The following is a 27,712-nucleotide window of genomic DNA, read 5'->3' as shown; positions in this document are numbered from 1 at the left end:
TGAAGAACAAACAATTGTCATATCATGAATGGAAATAGAGATTGTAATTAGTACTATGCCTATGGTACATCTAACCAACGGCTGCTGCAGAACAGGCAGGAACATACAGTAACTAACACAATAATACAGGTTCCCTCTCTGATCACTTGTGAAATGCAGAACAGGTAACAATACATCTGCTCAGTGACTGCATTTCATTCAAAGCTTTATAAGACTACTCAATAGGTTGACAGGCAGTATCACATCCAAATATGGGACTGATGTGAAAATCAATCAAAAATATTCTTTTGAAAGGCAACTTATTCCAGGAACAGATCAAAGCTTCCCTCTGACTGTTTTGAGTCCCTAAGTAGGGACTTTCTCACATAAGAGATACTCAGAACACCAAAGTCAACATAGCATATGTCTGTTCCTGAAATGAAAGATCTAAAGCCTCCCAAACAATTTTATCAGCAGTTTCATACGAAAAGTGGCAAATCAAACAGATAATGAGAAGAATGCAGGAGGCCAGCACAATATCTGCAACAAAGGCTGAAGAGGAGGCGAGAATGGAATAGGGGTACAAGTGCTGCTCTAATATTGCTCTGAAGGTATCTGTAGAATCTCATTATGGGACTGTCCAATCATCTCAGTCTGTAATATGAATATGGCACAGTCCAACAGTCAATTCAGGCTGGGGCAAAGATTTTAATGAAATTGAGCTTTCCTGTTTGGACTTTTATCAGAGTCCAGCATCATTTTAGAGACCAGAAGTCTTTCCCCTTCTTCAGTTTCTTCATGTTCAGTTTAATCGACAACAGCAAAAGCTTCTGGGAGAGGAAGTAGACTGAGAATATTTACTGATTTCATTATTAGCTTACAATAGGTAAAGCATCAGGATAAAAGTTCCTTCAGAACTATCTTATTACAAATATAATGGGGGTGCATCTAGGGCAGAATGCTTGTGTGTTAGAGATTATAAATTGATTCAGTAAAACTCATCAGCACAAGAGTATGCTACCTGCTCCCCATATCTGTTGACAGACAACACCTTCCACATATGCAAACCACAAGAAAACAGAACAATATTGGAATACTCCAAGGTAAAATTTGGTATAACAAAAGCCTGTAGTAATACCAGTGGAAGCAAAATCACCTATTTCTCTGCACCTTCAGCCAATCTTCAACTCCAAAAACTATTTACCCTGAAGAAACAAAAAGCAACCAATGCTTGAGGAATAAAATAAAATTTTCACAACATAAAATATATGATACTATTTCCTCTGATATCCTCCTTCTTCTGGCTGTGTTGTCAAAGTCCAGATTAAAAATGTAATTAACACATCCTTTCTACCTGTTAGAGTAGCACAGAAAAGTGATAGAAACTATGAAACAAACCACAGGTTTGTCCAGATAAATAGCCATCAAGTCCAACAGTAAGGTATTTCAAAGGTCTGGAAACACTCATAGACACAGCCTCCTGATGTATCATCTACCAATTACTCACAGGCCCTAGCTGCCTATGAACTCCAAAATATTGGGTTGAGGTAATATAACATATAGCATTCTTCTTGTTTGTTACTCATCTGGGCCAACTAATATACTACTTGCATTTCTTACAGCAAACTCCCAGCTTTTCCATTTGAAAGCAGTAAATCAGGAGCCATTAATTAAAACTGCTAAAAATCATGCAAGTACATGACATTTTTAAGGTATAACTTCCTTTGTTGTTGTTGTTGTTGCACGCAGCCACAGCTAAAAGTTTATGTTGTCTACAGTACGCAATGCACTCTTCTGCTTTCAGCAAGGATACTTCAACCTACTTGTGCCACTCTTCGGAGAGAATATTATAAAAGGAAATTTGTGAAGCTGTTAAAGGCTCTCTCATCTGGACTGTCTGCTTAAACAATAGCAATGCTTATTAGTTATATGTAATAATACTGAAAACAATACTTTGGTGAGTAATTCACTTCACAGCTTGTGAGTTTTGGATGAGAAATCAAGAGAGGGTGGGAGGGCTAAGTTCACTGCATTCCTGACTCTCCACTGTTTTGTACATAGACGTACACACTAGGAAAGCACTCTGACTACTTTTGCTTTCCATCCATTCTGCATCTGTCTAAGTAGCTGGACAAAGTGCAAAGTCATAAATTTGATTTGCTTTCAAGAAGGTATTAATGCAATGTTGATCACCCTCAGTGATTAACCTGACAGGCTCATCAGGGACAAACACTTACGGATAACAAACACTATCATAGCTAGCAACCACAGTTAACATTTCATACACTGCATACTATTTCTGATCCCACCTCCTCCCCACCTGCCATTCAACAGCTTTAATGTTCCTAAATATGTGGGAAGAGAATATGCTTAGTACAAGAATGAAAGGCAGTTTACGCTTTAGGACTTCTTCCTTACACTTACCTACACTTGTAGGAAATATATCCTCATTGTTGATTTGGACCTCGATCCAGTCCATGAGAAGATTCATATACTGGGGTGCTGGCAATGCTGTGGGCTTCTTGTACTTCAAGTCATCCTGCCACCGGTACTCATACTTGGGGCCTCCAGACATCACTGGGCACGTCCTCTCCGTGCAGAACTCACAGACAGTTCCATAAATGAGGTTGATCCTATTGAAGAAGTCAACAACATGAACAGCCACCCAGTCATTCTGATCTTCTCCAATGGGCAGCTGCACAGCTGCTTTCAAGTCCACGCCTGAGTTGAGAGATGCTTGTGCTCGTTTGTGCAGTTCAAACCTCTGGGTTCCAGGTTCAAACTTGCGTTTTGGGCGGAAAGTCTTATCTTTATTAAAGACTTGCTTCAGTGCTATGGACATGTCTGCTAATCTTCTGCAGTGCAGCAGCTGGCAGGAAAGCACGTCTGAGATTTAATATAAGTATCTGAAAACAGCTGCTCTCTATCAGAAGCTTTCCAGGCCCTGCTCTTTTTCCCAGAGAAGCTTGTATCAACTTCAGAGCAATTTATTAGCTGTTCCTCTTGAAAGCCTCCCTCAAAGGCTTTATTTCCCTAAGGATATAAAAACAATACACATCAATGGCAAGCTCAAGTCTGGTTCTGTCAGTTTGCTACTGTTTTACCAGAATTTTCTAGCAATTATTAGCCTTAAAAAATGCCCAACCCCTAACGTGAAGATTTTTTTTTAAAGTGTCTTATTTTTTAAGTATTAAAAAATTAACTTCTCTGTTCTTTTTAAATATAGAGGCTCTTAAATTATAAAGATGGGAATTAAATAAATCTTGTATGATCTTCAAATTTCAAAACCAACTTTTTCACTTTGCTACATTTTTACAGTCACTGTGTAATATTCAAAATGTACATACAAGTTCAGTAGAAAAAATACTATGTGACAATTTAGAATTTTTCTCTAAGTGTTCCTAGAGCTACCAATGGGGCCTCTAAGCTTTTGCCATAGATTCAGTGCTCATCTCTGTGGGAAAAAGAAATCAGCAAGCAGAAATTATCCATATTTATTTTTTGTTTTAAATTAATGGGGTGTTTGCTTTTGCAAACCACACAGAACCTAGTAATAAGGATAAAGACGGTATTGCACATAAATAATTCCTGTTTCCCACAAAACTGTATGGACATTGCTACTTTTATTGACCCACCTTTAGAAATTCAGTAGTGAACTTAAGATTTAAACTGGATTGTGTAGAACTATTAATTGCGAAGCAGCCACTTTTTATAGCTCTACTCATCTTCTTTACAGAGGAATACTTGGCATTGTTCTTATGAAAGCAAGACTATGGATTTAGTGTTGTTCCATCTAACCTAAGCTGGCAATGGAATGGTTTCAACAGTGAGCTTGACTGAACAAATAAATTACAGCATTACAGTTTTTTGCTCTTTTATATATATACATGAAAATATTGTATTATCACTAAATGTATACACTTAAGAATGACAGGATAGATAGATACCATTTCAATTGGGCTTGTTTTTGTACTGAAGATGTTATTAATAAATTAGAGAACAAACATTTCATTCAGTGCAATACTTAAATAACACAACATGTTTTAAACCTACACAGCAATACAAAAATCCTCCCCTACCAGCGGTCAATTCTTACGGGATTATCTGTCTTCCACTGTTCTCCTTAACAGAAATCATGCTTATGAAAATTTTACTAGGCAGTGTGTGCCTAGAACTAAATTCTTCTTAAGACAGTTGCCTGAGGCTTTGTTGAGGGGCGAAAACAAAAAGAAAAAGGTGCTGCTTTCTTCTTAATAACCACAAGAATGCAACATCGACGTTAGCAAAGTGAAATTTGGTGTTCTAGACTCTGTGTCCACATAATAGGATGTAAGCACCATAAAAAATCCTGTGAAAGACTAGCATGCAGGCTAATTTGCTAGCAAGCAGCAGTCACACAGAATCAGCAGAGAAGTGCTTGCTTTAACTTTTCCTGATGGCATGATGGAGGGATATTCCAATTATGACCTTATAAACCATCATTCTTTTCCATATCTGCAAAATCCAAGAAGTTTTGCAATGAACTCCAGGGAGATCACTGTCATATCTGACATGCCCCATAAGTAATATTCAAAGACTGAGATCCTGAATATTCCAGTATAGAAATTCTTTCCCTGACAAAGAGACAGGGAAAGAAGACTTTAAGTAGCCTTGAAACAGTTAAGTGCTATTGGCAGGAAATAGCCAACTTTGCCCTACAATTTGTTGCTACTAAGATCCAAACTTACAGCTCTCAAATACTCTGTGGCAGCCATCTGTTTATTTAGAAGTCCTTAAAAATATAGGTGAGTACTGTGGCACAAACTTAGCCTGTGACTGACACACTTGGAGATGGCATGGAGCCAATGTCCCAGTTTGCAATAATAAGCAGGTTAAGTCCAGAATTTTATAGCTCAGGTAATTACTTTCTTCCCCACATTAATACACCTGGTACTCTTATGTGGTTTGACTCCCTTCATCATCTGCAAATATTCACCAGAGCATGGAAGGAGTTCTATTTAAAATAACAAGCTAAGCACCAAATAAAACTCATCTTCAAAAGAGACATTTTGAAGCACAGTACTCATGACAATTAAAGCTTCTTCAAGAAAAAAAGAACACGTATTTCATTTTCTATTAAATACACAAACAAAATTAATCACGTTAAATAATATTTCCCCCTCCTCTCCATATATTCAGGAAATCTTCATAAAATCAATTAATTCAGAGAAAATTCAACCAAAATATTCAGCAAACAACTCATTAGCTCAAGTCTTATGTTAGTGATGAAGGTCTTTGTTGAAGCACACACACATTCTAATCAAATTCACCTCAAACACTCATCCAGAAGATTACTGTGCAGCCAGATGAAACTGTTCTTTAACTCACCAGGGCAGAATCAGAACAAGCAAGAATTTCCTATATGTTTTGTGTCTGGAGAATATTCTGTTCAGTGTCCTGCAATAAAAGCCTAGGCTTTTATTTTTTCATCTTTCTGCAACTTTACAAAATACAAAAACACAAAGCTGGATCATATATCTCTGCTTAACTTCTCTTAAAAGATACAGCTCTGCTAAGAGCTTATTTTTTCCTTTTTTCTCTATTTGTAAATGTGACTGAAGGCTGTGCAATGCTAGGGGATGAATATACTTGCTTTCTCATGTATTCCCACATGCAGAATGCAGAATAGAAAAGTGTAAGACCTGACCTTCACAAAAATACTGCAGTGAATCAGCCCTATGAAGTAGGTTCTTGGTGGTATATGCTATCTAATTAACCACTGCCTTTACTCAAAAGCTAACAGAAATTAACAAAGAAATAGGAATTTAGGCTTTTCTAAACATTTACAAACATCCACTACTTCCTTGGAATAAAGAAGCTTTCCCCTTAGTCACAGGAGACAAAGGAACAGGCTCACCTATTTTCAGTAGAGATCAAACACAGATGTTTTAGGTTTGGATCCTTCAGAGGCTAATGGGAGAACTCTAGCCAAAGTTGTTGGGCTCTAAGAGAATCTTTTCTGCTTAGGCAATAAAGTGGCAGGTGTTAATGATAGGATGGGCCACTCCTTCGCTAGGCCTGAATCACTAATCCGTTGCAGGAACTCAATTGCTTTTAGACTTCCAACACTTCTTGCACTGTGTTTGAATCAACAGTCATGACAAAAGGTTTTTCATTTCATCCCAAACCACATACTGTTCATTAAAGCATATGGGGGAACTTAAAAATCAAAGCTTTTGCTTCGAAATTGCGTAACATTAGCAAGATGAAAACTCATCAAATAGCTTCAACAGCAAATAATAAACAAAATCTCACAATTTTAAAAGCACTAAGAATATAACTTGCCTTGCCAGTCATCACAATCACTTCTAGGACAATTTTCAACTTACAAGAATGAAAAATGCTTCAAATTTCATTATCTCAGTTGGTCTTGGGAGAATTGCTTCAAAGCTGAAACACTGTGAACAATGTGGTATGGGTCAGACTGAATCACAACTCCTTGAAACCTGTGGTACAGTTGCACCCATCCTCATTCCACATAAAACTAAACTTGCCTCTTGATAAGAGATATTTCGCAGTTTACTGTTACAGTAATTCCAACAGAACTGCTCCTGTATATACTTGCACCAAAAGTGATAGAAACTGCCTTCTAATCTTTTATAATGCTCTAACTACACAAAGGCATAAAGAATAACATTATCACTCATAGTATTTGGCTTAATAATAGACTGGAACAATGTCCTGCTTGTCCCTCTGAACTAAATGACTGTCCCACTCAGAGAGGTAATTCCTCCCAGTGATTCAGTTTCTCCTTGTTTTTTTTCAGAGCAATATATTTCTGAGACAGTCACCAACATCTCTTCCTGATGGACTATTTCACAGCATGTATAATGCAGCTAGGTGAATTCCCTTGTTGGCAGAGCCATGCCTGAGAATGGTAACAGATGTGGAGATGATCTCAGGACAACCAGATTTCATAAGCTTCACCCATGGCATCAGCACCACAGTGATGAATATTGTCCTCCAGTTCATGCACAGAGACAGAAACTTGGCCTAAAATCAGGCATACCAACATCTGGAAATAATAAACCAGTCATAACCATGCAGACACCATTAAAAACCACCCACAACAAACAACACACCGTGACCAGCATCATATCAGAGTCACTGAGTTAAAAGCATACTATATCATTTCCCCGAGTATTTTCCATTAAATCACAGGTAACAAGAATGTTAAATGGCACACTGTTTATAGGCACATACCTTTAATCATTATGTTCTAGGAAGAGCTACGCAAGCTTTAGAGGTCTGCTGGGAAGGTAGCTGATATAAATCCTGTTTTATTAAACCAAACAGTGAGGAAACATGACTTCTCTAACAAAAATCACACAGAAATGTCTATCCAGCGATACACAATATGAAAACCAACTCTGCATCAGCTGACTTCTACATTTTTATATTTTTCTTTTTAAAATCTTAGTCTCCATTCCTCATTCTTTCAGGAATGATACTGATTGAGTGGCAATTTCCTTTTCTCTAAAGCTGCTGGGATTACTTTCTGCTAGTAACTGCAATAACAACACTGCAGACTCAACACACAGAGGTGAATTAGAAAGAAGCCTTCTCACCATCAGAAACATTTTTGACATATAACAATATCCATTTATTTGACATGCAATTACTACCCTTTGCTTTGTCTGGGCATGGGGAAAAAAAAAAAAAGGAGCATGTAATTTTGCAAGACTAAAAAAAAAAAAACCACAGTTGTAAGCAATCACAGGAATCAGCACAGTGTTTCCATAACCAAAGTGTTAGGGGCCAATGGAGGAAATATAAATAATCTTCAATACTTTTCTAAGGTAAAAGACTGGAAAGGGAAAGCAAGATACAATGGATAGCTGTCTATAAAACTGTGTGCTTTAAAAATGAATGCAGCTATGCAATATGAGATAAACAGTGGCTAAATTGGATCAGCTTGAAATAAATTATGATTTATGATTCTGCAAAATTACTGAGGTTTTCATAAGGATAAAACTGAAAAATGATAATTGGCTAAAGAATATGATTAAGTAGGAATGGCTTGTGCTTTGTTCAGGGTACAATATATGACATTTGTAGTGATTTTTAGATTAATGCCCTTAAACATAGCATCGTATTTTCCATGAGATGAATTTAGGTAGAACTATTGCATTTATGTAGCCAAATACTTTATTTACAAATATTTAATTCTGATTCTTTCAACAAAGTTTATTTCTATACAGATGGAGAAGCCCTTCTTTCCTTTTAGGAAAATTGGTTATACAAAACAATTAGAAGGTGACTTGAATAGCAGTCATTTCTATGATGAAGAAGTGCATCAGCTGTTCAACAGCAGCAGAATCAGGTATGAGTGTCAAATCTTAGACAATAAGTGCTGCTTAATAATACAGATGAAGCATGTTTTTTCTTGATAGGGATAAATGTTTATGTTTTAACAGAGGACTGGCCACTCAACTCAAGTATATTTCTAGTGCCTTTTACAAGTCTTAAATCCAATTTATACCTTATCTGCAGTTCTGCAAATGTACACGGATCACCACAAATATACTCTAAGGACCCTGACATTTATTCACTACAAGATTATATTGGTTACAGGATCCATGGCATTCTAGTTAGGAATGTGGACCTCTTGTAGCATATAATTTAAGATAAACTGAAATAAGTATCTCTCAGTACTACAGTAAAGAAACTACAAAAAACACATGACTTAGATGACAGTGAAATTCAGCTTATGTTCCCCTGTTATCTAGGAATATGAGGTCTTGACCCATTACAGACTAATAGTCATGCAGGGGCATGTATGGCTACATCATTTTTCCAAAAACTCAGTCCTGCTTCCTTTTCTTTCATGTTCCTACCTTCTTGACATCTCCCCTATGATACTTGGCCCAGGCATTTATACATTCCCTTGCAGGGAGCTGTATGAGACCCACAAGTAAACTGTAATAATTTTTAAAAACATGGATTTTTTTATCCAAATTAGCTTCTCTGATCTTGTTTGGTCACACAGAACAGGGAAAGGACAACGTAAGAAAAGGTGGAAGGCAGAGGATGAGACAGATTGGACTAAAACCCATGGGAGTGGTTATTTAGCTATGGCCACTTAAGTGAATTACAGTGTTTGCCATGACAATTTCATACCTCCCAAATTTCAAGCAGATTGGGAACTCCCTCAGCTCAGGCAACTACTGACAGAGCGACAGATCACAGCAAAACATATAGTTCTGACATTCCCTTTGAATAGTTTTTTTTATTGCACACAGGTTTTTCCAGCTCTCTCTCTGGTTAGCAGGCTCTTTTATTGGTCTGAGCTGTTGGTAGCACACGTGCAAGCACAGAGAATCCTGTGCCACTATTCCTGAATCACTAAACCACATTCTCCAACTACACAACCAGACTCTGCTTTCAGTTATCAAGCCCCTGTTACCTGCTACATCCTTCCACTACCAGTAAAGTAAAGCCTCTACAGCTGCACATGCCTTGTTTCACCAGCTGCTGTTACAATCACTGCTCTGTACACAACTGACCATACTGTTGGACTGGGGGGGTCAGCTTACTAACTGCAGTTTGAACACCAATAGAACCAGCTCACTAACCCTGCTTCTGCCAAAATCTCTTGGTGTCTGTGGACAGAGACTTCACGACCACTCTGGATGGATGGCTTTCATAATAGGCATATTGCAGCATTTGCTGCAACAGAGAACAGTTATCCTTCATTCCTTAAAAATCAGTATACTAAGATCAGGTGGAAAGAGTAAGAGTACTTTAACAGCCTTGTAGAAGAAGAAGAAGAGGACACAAATTAAATTACATTTTGATTCTCTATTATAAAATAATGTTTGTTTCGCCCAGCTTGCTTAATTTCTGATTCCAAGCCACTCCTGAGGATGAAATGTTGACTAAGCTGTGCTCAGTGGGAGCTGTGATAATTAATTCAGAAAACAGAGCTAAATTTTTACTGTTACACTCTGAAAATTCCACTTTACAAAACAATAAGATGTCCGTATCAAACTGTGGTTGAACTTCAAAAATCTCCCTGTTCTGTTCAGCTTCAATCCTAAATCTACATTCTGGCTTTTTAAAATACTGGCACAACTGAGTAAACTCTGAAAGAGTTAAAGTCCTACCCTCTCCAACACTATTAGATCATCCACAATTTCCATATGAAAGCCTAAAACCAAGTCCACTCAATTCCATTGAAAAAATGCTGGTCAATTGATAAGACCTATAGGGAACAGAAAAACATGGACACACAAAAATGTGATCTGGGACCTCATGTCAGGGCCTTTCTGTACAAGGCCTATCTGCTAGAAGCCAGTAGCGTACATGCCCTAGAACTTCAAGGCCCTAGTCTGCATGCCCTGGCCAAACTCAAGTTTTATTTTTGGTCTAAATCTTAGCCTTAGGAAACCATGTATGTGTTCTGCTTTAAGAAAAATGTCTAAATCATATGTTCCATCTCAGTGACATTTCAATTAAAGCCACTCATTTTCTTGTCTAAGCAAAGCATGCAAAAACCCAGGGATACAATGGCAGAGTCAAGTTACAAACACTGTGCTGGCAGAGACAAATAGCTAAGGCTCCATGGTGAAAACAGCACTTCCCACAAGCAAACACACTGGAAACAAGATGTAAAAAGTTCGGCTGACACCCATTCAGACACATTAGCCTTAGTCTGGCTTCTCTTACCAAAGCACAGGTTAATGTGGCAGGATAGACAGCAGAGACACACTGTTGGTGACACAGTCCTAAGAAATTCATATCAGAGGCATTTTCCAAAGCAAGGATCTGCAAGGAGGCTAGGACATTCTTAGTTGGAGCACTGCATCCTTTCTTAACAAACACTGATAAATCTGAACATGAACATGATGATTTTCAGTTACAAAAAAACTGCCTTAACTCTGTGTTGCTAAGAAACAAAACTCACCTAAAATCATGTGGGAATCAGTGCAGCCCTTTGAATAAAAGGCAAATAACTCAAAAGTGATAATTTAATTGTGAACATCTTCCAATTATTTATACCATAAATCTCTAATCTTGTCCTGAAATGGACCTCCAGCAGCTGTAGGACCTAATCCATTAACTATAAAACACAGTTTTGCATGATTATCAGAAAAGCTCAGCATATGAAATAACTGCAGAAGTCTACTTTCCATGGTTTAGATCAAAGCACTCAGTATGGCAATACAGAGTGGCAGCTGATTATCACAAATCACTTGAGTAGGAAGGGACCCATCAGGATCATCAAGTCCAGTTCCTGGCTCTGCACAGGAGATACCCAAGAGTCACAGCATGACCCTGAAAGTACTGTCTAAACACTTCTTGAGGCCTTGGTGCTGTGACCACTTCCCTGGGGAGCCTGTTCCAGTGCAAAAACACCTTCTGGGTGAAGAACCTTCTGATATCCAATCCAGACCTCCCTTGACACAACTTCAGGCCATTCCCTCAGGTCCTGTCACTGTCACCACAGAGCAGGGATCAGTGCCTGCCCCTCCTGCTCCCCTCACAAGGAAGTTGTAACTGCAGTGAGGTCTCCCCTCAGTCTTCTCCAGGCTGAACAGACCAGGTGACCTCACTGTCCCTCACATGGCTTCCCCTCAAGGTCCTTCACCATCCCCATGCTCTCCTTTGGACACTCTCTAACAGCTCAATATCTTTTTTGTGTTGTGGCACCCAGACCTGTCCCAAACACTCAAAGCAAGGCTGCCCCAGCGCAGAGCAGAGCAGAACAATCCCTTCTCTCACCCGGCTGACGATGCTCTCTGCCGGATGCATCCCAGGAAAGACATTTTCAAACTTACATCAAGGAGACAAAAGCAAGGTATTTGTACGAGTTTCTTTTGAAGAAGAATTCACAGATTTATGATTTCATATTTTTATAGGTCAAGGGCATGGTGTAGTCATAACCTGCAATTTGGTAAGTGATGTGATGCTTCAGCAGCATGCAGTCACATGGCATAACCTCTGCAAGTGGTGGTGGGGTCAAAATTGTCTAGTTGCAGGATTTGTGCTTTCAAAATTCAAAGAAATAAATCATCCACAGTGTTGATTTCTATATTGGTCTTAACTCGCAGGACTGAACTGACTTGATGGTCAAAGAAATTTTTCTCTGCAGAATAATTCTGATCCCCACCATGCAACCTTGAGCACATTTGAAGTGACCATTTGGCCAAAGACCTACTACCATGCATAGGGGAAATAAGAGATTCTGCTAGATGGAAACAGAATAACTGCGGTGGAGCAACTATCTGCACTCCAGAGCTCTAAATCAGCAGTCTTGAAGGACTTGCTTGGAGGAAAAAACTTATTTTCCTTGCCACCCATGATATGTGAAATATGAAAGCAAGTAAACAAAGTCAGAGACATCATATATCAAAAAGCAATATTAGAAAGAACACATTATAACTACCCCCTCTGAGGAATGCCAGCCTCCCCTCCAATGACAATACAACTAACAGTTGCTGTAACAAGGATTTTTCACCAGGGGAGAGTTTAGGATAACAAAAATGTACTGCCCTTTAATGCAGTTTAGCAGATAGTAACCAGCCAGCATTGTATTGACAGCATAGCTCTGCACAGACCGTAGGAGCAATGCCCTAGCAGAATGCTCCAGGAAACAACTGTGGAATTGCCTTGTTCCCCCTACAAACTGAAAAGTAACTTCCCAGTTTATGACTCTGCTTTACCTTTCTAGTGAACTAAACTACTTTGAAAGACTTTTCTGCATCCTGCTTAACTTATGGTGTGCTTTAGAGGGAATTTAACAAAGCAAACAAAACTAGTTACAAACTGATCCAGAGTAATGTTTTTTATATAAATTTGTCCCTGGGGTAAAGTGCTTTATAGGCAGAAGTACATTATTTGATTACTCTTTATAGTTTGCCGTCAGAGCAACTGTCACATAGTATGATCTCTCCTTCTAACCAGGCACACAAAAAATTTACTATAACAGAGCTATAGCACTATAAGTAGATGAAAAATACCTTCACTGCAAGTTAAGGATCTTGTTTTTCAAACCAAGTTGCCCACAGCTGTGGCCAATACCCAATCCTACAAAAGATAAAGGAACAAAACTCATTATTCATACAGCATTCAAACATAACCAGCAAGAAGGGTTGAGTTCTTTCTCTTATGTCCATAGGAAGCAGTTTAGTCTGAAGCAAAATAAATTAGTGCTCCTTGTTATCTGTGTGGCTACAGCTGCCAGCACACAGAGAAAGCATAGCTGACTGGAAGCTGAGCTATGGAAGGTGCCATCTGCACTACAGCCTGGCAGTGCTCTGTTTAGCTCTAAACAAGTCAGTTGTCTCTTTTTAACAAAAATTGACCATAAAGTCAACTCCCATTTGAATGCAGGAGTTGTCAGATGGCTAAGCTTCCTCCTACAGAACTCATTTATGCAGCATGCTTCCTACATTATTTCCCAAACAATTTCTGACCAAGAAAAAGAAAAGCCTGGTAGCTTCTAATTTCTACTTGTATGTTTGTGTGCAGCACATGCTGTGACTCAACAGGAAGGTCTTTGTTCTTGGATCCCAATCAGAGTACACCATTAAAAACTTGTATTTGCACTCCAATTAAAAGGTCATTGGGGGGGTTCTGTGGCGATGTTTCTTCAGGAACCCTTGAAACCTTAAGGTCACAGAATAATTTTAATGGGAACTGCTAAAAGCATTGAAATTTTGGCACTTTCTAAGACAGATGCTGGAAAAATATCCTGCAAAAGAGGCTATCTTTTCAAAGGTACATCCAAACTAAAAGGTGATTACTGTGATTACAGCAGTGGAGGAATTCACTGCATCTTCAGTATATCACTAAACCATGCATTTAACCGACTCACGAGTAAGATTCCTATTCTCTCAAAGTAAGATTTTGTAAGACTGGCACACTCATATGACACTTAAAGACACCAGAAGCAGAGGTTGGTTTAAAGTAATCATAGCAAAAAATACCCCAAACCATCACCACTAAAACCAACAAAAAGCACCAAAACCAAACCAACAAAAAAACCCACCCATTCAAGACATTGTCTCCCCACTCCCCTTCCAAAGACATTTGTCTCCACCCTCCCCCCTCCAAAAAAACAAACAAAAACCCCAACCTGAAAAAAGTCCAAAAGCTAGAAGATCACCAAAAAGAGAAAACATGTGAGATCAGCAGGAAAAACCATCATAATGCTGGAGAAGTTGTTGAGGTAAACAGCCCACTATTTGCACTCCCTGCAGTCAGTCTGAGTCTTCAACTTCATTCTTTTATCAAGTCATCCCCAATCTGAGAATCTGAATACATGGCACTTTATTATGAGTTAATACTCTACAGGTGAAACACTGAGTTAAAGAAAAGCCAGGATGGCTTCAAAATACAACTTCTGCAGATAATTTGGAGAACCTTACATAAATAATAATTTATGCATTCAATTTAATTTTATTTAGATGTAGAAAAAGAGCAACAAAGAATATCCTCCCAAAACATCACTAATTGCTCGATTAGTGCCTGAGGTTTCTACATTATTGCAGTCCTCTCCTTACTTCTGTGCATTCTTCCAAGTGGGAAGCACTCGGATAGGTTTTTCACCCATTCATCCAGACCATGGCCTAGATGCATGCCCTCTCCCACAACATAACAGAAACAAGAGTATTTGTTGTATTGTTGAATGTCCCCATGCCCAGGTTCGTTTATCTCCTTCCCTCTCCTACTTCCTTCCAGAAACACACATTATTCAACACATAAAAATAGTGGTACTAGATCTTTTTTCACGATATATTTAGCACTTTTGCTACACAGCTGTATTCTATTTATTCTAACATTTTATTTTATCCATTAGAATTTGGTGGAATCTTAAACAACAGTGAGGATACTGATTAAATTCACACAGATTTTAGCACTTGTAATTTATTCCTGAATTGGCATAAACTCAAAAGCAACCTTAGATCTACTTCCCTCTAGGATGCTTTCATCATTCCAATTGCTACATAACAAATGATTAGGAAATTGCATTCCTACCTTGCTGTTCTTTATCCCATTTCAATTACATCTTTCGCCACTCATACATTCCATAGTTTTATGGTTTTGATTCAGTCCCAAATTATTTGAGTATACCCAGCTGTATCACACACAAGATCTGCTATTAGAGAGGCAGATGCCATCAGAATCTTTGAGGCAGCAATCAGCACATATCCCAAGAGTACTTCCAAATAATAATACACCTGTTCTTTGAAAAGAATGCCACCCAGCTGACTAAATAAGAAGAGTAAATCCCCATCCCATACAATAGGGACTGAAATCCAAATTTTTTTTAAAAAATGAGTGAGAATCCAGTATAAAAAGCCACAAAAACAAGTTTATAAGCATTCAGTTTTTTGAGCCACTGTCACTGCCCTGAAGATCATCACTCTGGTGTCAGCAAGTCTGGAAATTTCAGCTATGGGTATTTCTTTAGGAGCCACTGATAACACTTAAGTACCAAGGTGCAAAACATGGGAGGTATCTGCAGTTTTCATGATTACAGCCAACTGGATGGTAATGAATAGACACACTGCTTCACACACAGAAAATACACATCTCATTGATGCTCTAAGATCAGGGCAAATTCTGAAATGCTTTCCTCTATTGCTCTTTGCAAAGAACTTCTACACCTTCTACTCCTTTCTTCATTTCAAAACACCCTCTTCAATGCCTTAACATCTTTTTTTTTTTTGTGTGTCTTTCTTCTCTTCTTCACTCACCCAGAACTGCATCAGGCTTTGGTTTAAGCATCAGCTAAATGGCAGTTCTGAAGAATGACAGGCAGACACTGAAGCAAAGGCTGTTGGCCACACCCCACTTTGTCTCTATTGAGTTTCTAACCCTAGGTTCAACTATGGAAAAGAATGAGGCATATATACAAAGATAGTGCAAACCACCTACATTTGCTGTCCTTTACATAATCATGTTCAGACAGGTTCAATTATTAAATCATTGCATGTATGTGGGAGTACATGCAATTAGAGGATAATTCTTCTTGTGGACTTCCTGTTTTAACAACAGGACAATATACAAGTTAGACAGCCTGTAAGATCAGAACCTGTCATGCAATTCTTCACCTGCCTGTTCTAAAATAAAAGTACATTAGCTCAATTTAGGTCAGAGACATGCTATTGTGGCATACATGTGAATTCAAGGTAAAAATCACTACTCATTCTGTTATTCATTCTTTAATATACCTTCTTAAACTGGCATGAAAAATATAAGTGATATGTGAATTTACAGAACACTATAAAGGAACAAAATAAAATACAGGACAAGCTTCAGATATTGAATATACCAGTTATAACTGCAATGGAAAATCTACTATTGCCAGAAAATCAGAATTTTCCAAATTCTGCTAAGCATCATCATTCTTCTGTTTATTTCTGCTCCAACTTATTTATTTTATAACTAATATGGATACTGACACTGTATTTTTCACTACTTATTGAAACAAAAAAGGAGGCAAAACAACAAACAAAACTGCAATGTCCTAAATATGGAAAAGTAAAGACTTAACTTGCAATGCAAAAACACACTCAGATTCAAATATATGTCAATCACTGTACTGAACAGAAGTAGACAAATAAGGCTCACAGCAGCAAAATGATATCTATATTTCAACAAATGTAATTTTCAGAAGACCCATCTAATGGGTTAGAAGGGATTTACTTTATAAAGATACTGATAACTCTTGTGAATCAATAAAAATGTAAAGTAAGGGTGCTTCTGGAAATGTGTAGGCCCTATGCAAACCCTATCATTACCTTGGAATTACCTAGTGAAGCAGATTCCATCTACAGAGACTCATGCAGATGCAGCCATGTAGCTGTTCCATCCCAAAGAGATACTACAGGTGCCTTTCAATTCTATAGATTTCATCCAAAGCTTATAAATTTGATGTAATTTTAAAAAGTTTTTCAGGACACCCACCCATGGAAATAGAAAGGAAACCTTGACACAGGTACCCATCCAACACCCCTAAAGCCAAGTGACACAATACCTTGAAAAACTCCACAGAACAGATGTCATCTGTTGGACACATAAAACGTATCTACTGACAGCAGTCTTCGGATAAACTGACTCATATTTCATCTCCATGGCAGAGACACCATACCTAGACTGTGAAACTGCATACTCCATGCCTGAACTGTGCCTTTCACAAAAGAGATTTCAACATACAGCTGCTAAAGGGTAAGGGGTAACCTTATATGCTCGCTTCTGATCTCTCACATCCCTTTGTCATTAGAACTGTTAGATTAATTGCATGGTTTATTCCAGCATCAGACAGATGTTACAGAACAGCTTTACTGAAAAAAAGCAGGAAACCTTATGTCAAGCTTTATGCTTCTTGTCCGCTTAAGACTTCATAATATTTTGGTTTCTACAACATTATAATACGAATTAGTCTAGGGTGCAGATGGTGCACTGCTGTACTACTGTTCACAGGAGCATTAAAAGATGAGACTTTGATGGAACATATTTCAAAGTGCAGGCAGCAAGCCAAACAAGTGAATTGGTTCAACTGCACTTCTTTTTATGTGTGAAGGTATGATGAAATGGAGTGAGGAAAGGAGACATCTATGGGGAATGCAAGCAATCATCTTACTAACCCAGGCCCCAGTACTCCAGACAACTAAAAATGATCCCTACTATTATCCTACTGTCTATTTTTGAGTTGAAACACTAGTATGCACACAGAGATCTTCAGGAATAAACTCTGAGTATAAAGACAACTTATTTAGGTTATAAGTGCTTAAGGAACTAAGGTTAATAGGAATAAGAACTGAGGTAAGCTTTTTATCCCCAAGACAGAGGTAAAGAGAAGCACAGAATAACACAAAACTGTCTCATGAAGACTAAAACTTATGCCCTAGTTAACACCTGAAAGGAAAGCAGATGTCTTTTTTGTGTAAACATGTTCCCACACCTGATAAATTTCAAAAGAATCTTCTGTTTTTGTTTTTGCAGACTGTGTATCAGTCTTTTCTGCTATCATACCCATAACACATTCTGTCATATTTACAGATCTGCAAAAAATATTTACTAGCAGTGGAACATTTTTTTTCTGAGGAAAACTTGATGACTCTGTGGAATGTAAATAGTAACAGTCCCTTTTTTCCTACTTTTGTTTAAGGAAAAAAATAACTCTGGAAATACTTTACATGTCATTACCTGTCCTGAGATGTAATGGATGTTAAGGACTTCCTAACTATGATGCTTTAAGAAATAGTTCTAGATTTAGCATTTCAGAATTGCTCACAATTGCTTCTTTTTATAATAACATTCTAAACCAATCCCCTAATTATAATTTTACCATCTTCTTTCTACTGAACATAAGAGATAATAGACTAGGCTGCAGGGCAAACAAGGATATGACCTTCCAATATGAAAAATCATGGTAAAATGTATTTTAGGGGATCTGATTTTTTTTGTGGGCTTCCCATGAAGCGCTTTTGAAATAAATCTTGGAATTCAAGAGTCTGAGACATGTTTAAAAACATTCTTTTCATCAGATGAAGTATACCGGACCTTTGCACTTTGTACTTTCTACCTTCCTCTAGTTTAACTAATAAAACTAGTCTGACGTGTGGAAAAAGAAAATTAGCTTTGATAATCAAAAACTGAGCTTGTGGTGAATGTAGGACAAATGCCTGATGGTATTACTGCATCTATATAAAAACAATCATTAGGACATAATTAAATCCCACAATTTACAAATGAAAGGACAATATGAACGACAGAACAATGTAGTATCCATCAGCTTAATTTACTGCATTGCTCAACAAAAGTCCATATTATGAGCAGCTAATGGCCCTTCCTTAGAAATATAACGATTACAAAGAACAACTCAGCAGCTCTTTCTGGACTATTTGTCAAATTGAATAGGATAATAAACAATCGCACAAATTACAACAAATAAATGCATGAACAACCTCCTAACATCAGCCCCAGAAACTCTCAATTATCTATCAGTATGTTAATTCAGCAGGAAACCTTCATGAAGAACAGAAAGTAAGACAATTATGCTTCTGGACTGAAGTGGTCTAAAATGGACGAAATTCAGAAAAGATATAGGACTGAAAAAATTTTGCTTGTATGATTTGAAGGGACAATATTACTAGCCAGGTAGACAATTCCACAGTGAACACAGCCTGATCACCCAAGTCAAGTGACCCAGCCAGCATTGATGCTTCATTACTGCACCCCTAGGACACAAAAATGGATTGGCTTTCTGGGTACAGCTCAGTCCAGCCCATTTCTCAATGTGTCACTCCATTTTGCTCCTCAAATAATGAAAACTGGGGAAGCCTTCTGGCCCTTTGGAGCACACTAGTCCAGCAGTATGTTCCAGCTAATCAATGCTAATGTAAAGCATTGGTGGCTCTGACACAAATACTGTAGTCCAGCATGACCAAGTGCAGCTGCCACTGCCATGACTTGAACATAGCAAAAACTAAAGCTTTTATGCAAGCTATGTGGGTTATTTTCATAGCAAAGTACATATTTATTTCTTGTTGAATAAAGCATTGCATAGTGGTAAAATAAGGGGATTACAGAACCAAGGCAATTAGCAGCCTGAAATTATCTTATGTGGTCTGCACTTGCGCCATTACAGGCTCCTATCAATCATCTTATTTTCACTGTATTGAATATGCTGCTATGAGACACTAGGCACTAAATTCTAACCAGTTGAATTCAGACTCTCAAAGCTAAATTCTTTATCTAATAAATCATATATACTCCCTATTATGGTGTGGAGCTTTCTACTGTGGTGTAAAGAAACTTCTTATACCTACCTTACTTTTTCTTAGAAGACATTGAATTATAACCATCTATATTGGATTTCCATGGCCTGGTTTTGGAAATGGCAGGGGAAGGGAGGAAGGAAAGGGAAGGATTCTAGGATGGCTTTTGTGAGGAGATGCTGGGCACTTCTTCCATGTCTTAGAGAGCCAGTTTCCTGGTGGCTTCAAAGACAGATGTGCCTCTGGCCAAGGCTGGACCAATTAGAAATGCTGTGTGTTAACATATTTAGGAAGAAAAAAAACCAAAAAGGGTTTGTGCAGGGCCTGTAAGGGCTGTAAACGACTTGTAATTGTGACCAGAGAAGAGAAGACTGAGAACATGAGAGAGACAATGCTGCAGACACCAAGGTCAGTGGAGAAGGAGGGGCAGGAGGTGCTCCAGGCACTGGAGCCAAGATTCCCCCGTGGCCCTTGGTGCAGCCCATGGTGAAGCAGCTGTGTCCCTGCAGCCCATGGGGATCCATGGGGGATGCAGAGATCCACCCACAGCCCATGGGATCCATGGGGGATGCAGAGATCCACCCACAGCCCATGGGATCCATGGGGGATGCAGAGATCCACCCACAGCCCATGGGATCCATGGGGAATGCAGAGATCCACCCACAGCCCGTGGAGGAGTCCCATGCTGGAGCAGGTGGGTGCCTGGAGGAGGCTGTGACCCTGTGGGACACCTGTGGAGAGAGGGGCTCTGCTCCCAGGCTGGAGCAGCCTGTCCTTGGAGGCTGCACCCCGTGGAAGAGTGACCCACACCACAGCAGTTTTGGGAGGGGCTGGTGCCCGTGGGAGGGATTCAGATGCAGCAGGTGATGCTGCATGAGATGCACTGATGCCCATGAGATGGAGCTGCATCAGAGAAGTTCATGGAGAACTGTCTCCTGTGGAGCCCAGGGTGCAGCAGGGGAATGACTTGTCTCCCTGAGCAGCAGGAGAAGGCTCAGGTGATGAACTGACCATTTCTCCCCACCCTGTCTCCCTGTGCCATGGGGGTGAGAGGTAGAGCTGGAAAGAGGGAAAAGAGGGAAAGGTGGATGGAACATGTTGTTAAGGGCTCATTTTACTTCTCATTATCCCACTCTGGTTTTGTTAGTAATAAATTCAACACATATCTATAAGTTGAGCCTGTTTTGCACGTGACATTATTTGATGAGTGACCTCTTTCCTGGTCCTATTTCAATTCAAGAACCCTTGGCTGAATTTTCTCTCCTCTGTCCAGCTTTTGAAGGGAGTGATTGAGCAGCTTTGGTGTATAGCTGGCATCTGGCCAGGGCCAACACATGGCACCGTCTTTAAATCCTAACTACATTCCTATGTAAGAACATGAGTAGCACAGACTTTGGAAAACAGAAACGGTATTGGTAATGCACAGCTTTCTCTTAGGCCTTTATTTATTCATTCATTGTTAAAATGCTATTTACAGTATGATGCAGAATATAGTACATTGGAAGGAGGTAATCAGTTACTGAGGTTATCACCAGATACAGAGCTGACTCTGATGCCTCATGCCATGTGGATTCTGCAGTCTCTGGAGATTCTGCAGGACACCTACTGGATGAGAGGGAGAGCTGGGTTCCACAGGCATCTCCCAACTTGTGCTCCAGTTGTACTGCTAAGAGATTGATTATGAATAATTTGCAATTCTGCCTAAAAAAATGTGACCTGGGGATTGCATTTGGGTGATTGTATTTTGTAAAGGAGCACACACCAGAACTCAAGATTGCTTGAAGCAAAAAGAATGGAAGTTCTGCACCCTTCAGACTCCTCATAAAAGACAGAGAAGCTGCTTAGGTGTGCAGTCAGGAAAGAATGCAAAATCCCTTTACTTTCAAATAATTTTGCAAGTAAAAAACACTAAAGAAGAACACTAAGGGAGTTAAACCATATACCCCCTGTGCTGTACCCTACAGATAAGAGCCATGGAGTTAACTTTGATAATCCTTGTGGGTTCCTTCCAACTCAGGATACCCTGTGATTCTGTTTTTTCGCAGCTTATCTATTATTTTCCTCCATTCCTGGGGACAAAATCCTTCAGCAGAAGGCTTATCAGCCTTAGCACTTTCGTTGCAAGACAAGATTTCTTAAAATGTGAAATCAAGATTTTGTTCAGGGATTACAGTGGAATGCCAGCAATATCTTATGTACTATATGTTACACATCTGTATTCTTTCATTCCATGCATCCCAATGGAAGCACACTACCCTTGAAATCTGCCACATTTGATGACACTGCAGAAACCAGTACATTACTAATGCAAAGCACTAGAAAAACGTAGAAGAAATTACACTTTCGAGCATGTGATATACAGTCTAAGAAAAATTTTCTTTCTTTATAATTGTATAAAAGTCATTAATGTAAGTAAGTTGTGTTTGGTAGCTTTATCAGTACAATAAACAAAATAAATCAGATTATGAAAGCTACTTTAATAGTGAAAAATCAGGTTTTCTAATGATTCCTCTCTTTGCTACAAGATATAACCACAAAATTCTTATCAAAACCACTGTCTCATGTAAAAAATATTCTCCTCAAGTGCTTTGGCAACATCAGATGAAAGCAAGAAATATTGAGAGGAAGTCATTTGTCCAAGGTCATACACCATGCCAATAGCAGAACAAGGAAGGAAAGCACAGTTGCCTCATTTGGAGTTGCCATCTGTTCATAAAACTAGACTCCAAACACATTCTTTAAACAGATTTGGCCCCTCTGTTTAACTCAGCTTGAACATGCTCAACGAAACAAAAAATATCCCAATTTCCACTGGATAATGGAGTCCCTGGCATCTAATAAGTTCACAGTGGAAATGAAATGTCTGAACTTCAGGATGCCAGAAAAATGGATAGCACAAACTTGACATCTACACATACATTCTTTATTCATCAAGGGTTTTAAAGCTGTCCTTCAAATACTTTGAAATAAGCATTACAGTGAATGAGTTCATGGCTTCAGTGCATCAGAAGTTCCTATGTTCAGAAGATGCCCAAAACATTGATCTGACATGTGCAATCCTCTTCAGTTGCCTGTCATGTGTGGCTAAGCAATTTCAAAATGAGCATGGGCACCAATGACCAGTTACTAATGTCACAGGATTAAAACACTCGTGCCAATTCACCAATTCCAAAAGTGATATTCTCCCATATAGTCCAACTATAGTCTTTAGTCTTACTTAGTCTTACTTTAGTCTTTACTTAGCAAAGAATACGGGCTTAGGAACCTACCTAAGTTCTAGGTACTGTGCAAGCTTTTCCACAGACAGACTTCTGCAAAATTCTAAGTAACAAACAGGACAGTACCAGTGATTCTCACACTGGAGTCACAATCTACACAGCAAATGAACTGAGTATCACTGGATTCACTGAGGGTCTTCCAACAGGAAATTCGAACTGTTTCAGATACAGTGTGAAGGGGAAGTTGGACCAGATGTAGGACCCAGTGTGGTCCCTTCCAGCCTTACCCATTCTGTGATCCTGTGAGAATGGATGGTACTGTAGGCACTTCCATGAACACAGGAAAACAGATACAGTCATATTTTCATGGGGCTGCATGAGCTGTTCCCAACCTAGAATCCATCCTGTTACAGAGACCTATCTGATCACATTTTCCAGGCAAGGTTTATGAAAGCCTTCAGAACAACTTTGTTACTGGGTAATAGATTAACCACAGAGAGAAGTGTTACTGCAACCATTTAGTATCCTTTAGCCAAGATCAATAGCAAGGCTGGCTTTTAGAATTGCTGGTAATGTCTCTTCATATATGACCAGTCCCCCAGGGGAAACAAAGCTAATCTGAAACACTAACATTTGAGGGAGGAGCAGGACACAGATGCAAATGACACAATGAGATGTGTACACAAGAAAGAAAAAACAAACAAACACAAAAGCCCCAAACAAACAAAACAACAACTAAAAACCCCAACAAATAAGAGAAATTTGGCAGTTATTATGCCTGTTGTCAAATCAAGCTGATGTAAATATTCTTGGTTCCCACCTTATTTTACAGTTTTTCACAAAAGTCCACAGCAACAATTGACACTTGACACTTGACACTTGACTTGCTTAGACTTGCTTAGTTCTCTATGCATGCTATAACTTTTAAGAACTTTAAAGAGAGAATATTTAATTATCTCTCTATCACATTTTTTACTTAGATTTCTTAGAAAGAGCCTCCCAAAAAAACCCTCAAAAAAATCCCATCAAAGGAAACTCAGTCTTCCAGAGCACATAAAATTAGCAGCTGACTAAGGCTGAAAACAAGCCCACTGACCAACAAAGGAATCATAGAATAGCTTGGAATGGAATGGACCTTACAGACCAGTCAGTTCCAATCCTCCTACTATGGGGAGGAAACCTTCCACTAGATCATAAAGCCCCATCCAGCCTGGTCATGAACACCTCTAAGGATGGAGAGGTCCACAGCGTCTCTGGGCAATCTGTTCTACCTTCACAGTAAAGAGGTTTTTTTCTAGTATCTAGCTTAAACCAGCCTTTGTTTAGCTTCAGGGTATTCCCCCTTGTCCTATCACCACAGGCTTTTGTGCAAAGCCCCTCTCCAGCCTTCTTTTAAGTACTCCAGGTACTAGAAGGTGTTATAAGGTCTCCCTGGAGCCTCTTCCACTCCAGAATGAACAGCCCCAACTCTCAGCCTGTCTTCATAGGAAAGGTGCTCCAGCTGTGTGATTGACTTAGTGACCTTTCCTCTGAATTGCTCCAACAGGTCCACATCTTTCTTGTGTTGAGGCCCCCAGAGCTGGATGCAGTGTTCCAGGTGGGATCTCACCAGAGCAGAACAGAGCAGAGAGGAAGAATCAAACCCTTCACCGTATGCTGCTCTGGATGCAGCACAGGACATATCTGGTTTTCTGGGATGTAGGCACACACTGCCAGGTCATGTTGAGTTTTTTAGGCACAGACAGCCTTTAGTCCTTCTCTCTAGGGAAACTCAATCCATTTTTCATCCAGCTTGTATTTGTGCTTGGAACTGCCCTGACCGAGGTGCAGGACCTTACATTCGTCCCTTTTGAACTTCACGAGGTTCAGACAGTCGTCCCCCCCAATTCTCTGTCAAGTCCCCTCTGGATGATAGCCCTTCCCTCCAGTGTGTTGACTGCACCACTCAGCTCGTCAGTAAATGCTGAGGGTGCCCTCAATCCCACTGTCTTGAGTAACCAACAAAAATATTATTAAGTGGCTGTCCCAATACCAACCTCTGAGGAATGTCATTTATCACTTTCCACTTGGACCACAAGTTGTTGACCACAAGTCTTTAAGAGTCAGCCATATATTATTATTATATACAGCCAATTTTTTATCCACCAAGTGGTCCACCCACAAAATCACAGAATCTCAGAATATTTTGAGATGGAAGAGACCCACAAGACCCATCAAATCCAGGTCTTAAGTGAATGACCCACAGGGACTGAACCATGACCTTGCAGTTATTAGCACCATGCTCTACTCAACTGAACTAATCTCAGGGTCAAATCCAAGCCTCTCCAATTTAGAGAAAAGGATGATCTTTTTCTCTGCACAAGTCCAGGGAGGTAATGTCTGTTGCTTTTCTCTCATCCATCATTGTTGTAACACCACAGAAGGCTGGAAATTTGTTACACTATGTCCTCTGCCCTACCTTCTTTGACAAGGCACAAGGAAAAGGTGTGGTGAATAACAAGGAAACAAGCAAAAGGTGTTGGGAGAATAAAGTGAAAGAGCTCAGGAACCTCATTAGTTCATAAAATAAAATGTTAAAATCTATAAACATGCCTGGCACATATCATGTGGCACATTCACCTCACTATGACAGTGCAGTTCTGTATCACTATTTAGCTGATGGTCTCCTTACAGCCATTCTGCATTAAGACATTTCTTTAAGACAACTGAACTGTCATGCTGACATAAAAAAAAGATTTGTCAGCAATACAAAGATTTTCTCATCATATCAGAATAGTATTTGCCATCCACTCAACCTGAGTGACCACAAATTATCCATAATTTTTATTATGAAGATGATAAAAGGTACCTTACAGAATCACTGCAAACATGTACTGTGGAATAAAGTTATGTTTATGATGCTAATATGGAATAATATATAATGGAATAATATTGATGCACATTTGTAGTCTGTAAGAGTCATAGAGGCTAACATACAACACAAACTGACTTGTATCTGCCCTTAAGCCTTTAAGAAAGAGGTCTGTAGTACACATACAGTAGCCACGAGTCTCAGGTTAAATTGTTATGCTTTTTAGCTGTTTATTAGTTTGATTTTAGAAGGTTTTGTTCTGCTCCACATTCTGTAGCCAGTCTCACATCCAAGTGCTAGAGATGAAGAGCTGAGACACTTTGCAATACAGCTAACACTTCCCTCTGAGAATGACAGGATGAGACAAGATCACATGCGTTCTTCAAACTGCCTTCTACACAGCATAGGCTCCTCAACTCAGAGTTCCAGGTTTCTAGCCTCTCTTTTAAAAACAGATTCTGCACCCATACTAACAGACATGTTCTTCTGGTCTGGTCATCCCCATGAGCCACCTGTGAGCTTTATTCTGATCAGCCAGTTCAACATAGAAAAACAGGCAAGAAATTGTTGTCATTGCCATCATTCCTGCCTAGAGAAAGGAAAGGTGATTAGCTTTCCAGTCACACTATTTTTTCAAGTTGAAACAGTATTAAGGCCAAACAGGAGAGAAAAAGGACCAGCTCTTTGGGTAGGAGTTAACCATTAGATCAATTTGACTGCGTGCAATAAAACTTCACTCAAAGCTTGGGATCATTCATGTCCTGATAGAGGCTTGTTCCCAGGAGTAATTTGGCTGATCAAGATCTGTTAAAATACATTCAGTGTGAAACACTTCCTCTGCAGTTGGGGGAAAACAAGTCAGTGGACTTTCCCCATCACACTGATTGGATTCTGTGATTCAGGCCTAAGGATTTTCCAGAGGAAAATTAAAATGATGGATGCACTCTTCCCAGAAACAAAAACACTGCTCAGCAGGAAAACTAAGCAAATCTAGTCTGGCATTTTGGTTTCTTAGTTAACCACCAGACGTCTCAACTTAACTAGACCAGAACTATCTCTTGAAGTGAGAAAGTATTAGGAACTTTTTATCTCCTATTAGTGGAGTAGTGTCTTCACTCTTTCACTAGCTGCCAAGATGTCCTTCTTACAGACAGTTGAACAATAACATTAATCTAACTGTTTATGACAACTGATTGCAGACAGATGAGAACATTAGTCACAAAAAACTAATCCAAAGAGTCGGACAATGGAGCCAGATGGAAATTCCTTTGGAAAGTCAAACAGTCCCTCATCCAGAAAAATGCTTAGAAATTGAGTTTATTGGGAGGGCATAATGCTCTTCAGGTCACAATAGAGAAGTGTTTTGACCAGCTGCTATTTAAACATGATCAGTCCTTTTTATCCCTCTATTTTCACATGCTTTTTCCTTCCCAAACAATCCAGTTCTATTTCTCTCCCTGCCTTTGGTTTCTCCCCTGAGCATCCCATAATAAGTCCTCTGTAATCCTGAAACAGTCTTCCTCTCTGTACTGTAATCATCCATCTCTGGGCAGCAAAACCAGGAAGTCTGTGAGGTGCTCCAGGACTGACTCACGTTGATGCATTTCTCTCTCATGCCATGGGGATGAGGCTGCCCTAGGACAATGCTGGAAGGGGTTCTTCCTCAAAATCTGTACATTGTGTCTCTGCCTGCCATTGTCCCTTGTGCTGCTCCGGGTTTGAGGAGATGGGATCCAGTGATGGGGCTGGGAGCAGCTGCAAAAAGGGTTACTAAGGCTCCTCCACACCTGCCAATGTTTCTCTGCACTACCTTGTGGAGCACAGGCAAGTTTTTATCACTATTACTTCTTAAGCAAGAAAAAGAGGGCAATGCTGAGGGAAACAGACAATAC

At 39.3% G+C, this 27,712-nt stretch overlaps 1 protein-coding gene across 3 annotated transcripts in view; it reads right to left on the bottom strand.

Annotated features, from left to right (window-relative positions):
- Positions 1 to 27,712, bottom strand: part of MOB3B (MOB kinase activator 3B) — an 80,525-nt gene that overhangs the window by 39,905 nt on the left and 12,908 nt on the right. For 2 of the 3 annotated variants that reach the window (XM_079330899.1, XM_079330901.1), the window contains exon 3: positions 2,404 to 3,012. In XM_079330899.1, coding sequence (XP_079187025.1) covers positions 2,404 to 2,821 — 418 coding nt within the window. In that variant the 5' untranslated portion in view covers positions 2,822 to 3,012. Of the gene's footprint in view, positions 1 to 2,403; positions 3,013 to 5,346; positions 5,411 to 27,712 lie in introns of those variants that run through there. The other variant, XM_079330900.1, reaches the window with a different exon arrangement.

This window comes from Erithacus rubecula (genome assembly GCF_903797595.1).
Source record: "Erithacus rubecula genome assembly, contig: SUPER_Z_unloc_1, whole genome shotgun sequence".
NCBI classification, from domain to species: Eukaryota; Metazoa; Chordata; class Aves; order Passeriformes; family Muscicapidae; genus Erithacus; species Erithacus rubecula.
Note: the sequence above shows the minus strand (reverse complement) of the source record. Positions and strands in the feature narration are given on the sequence as shown.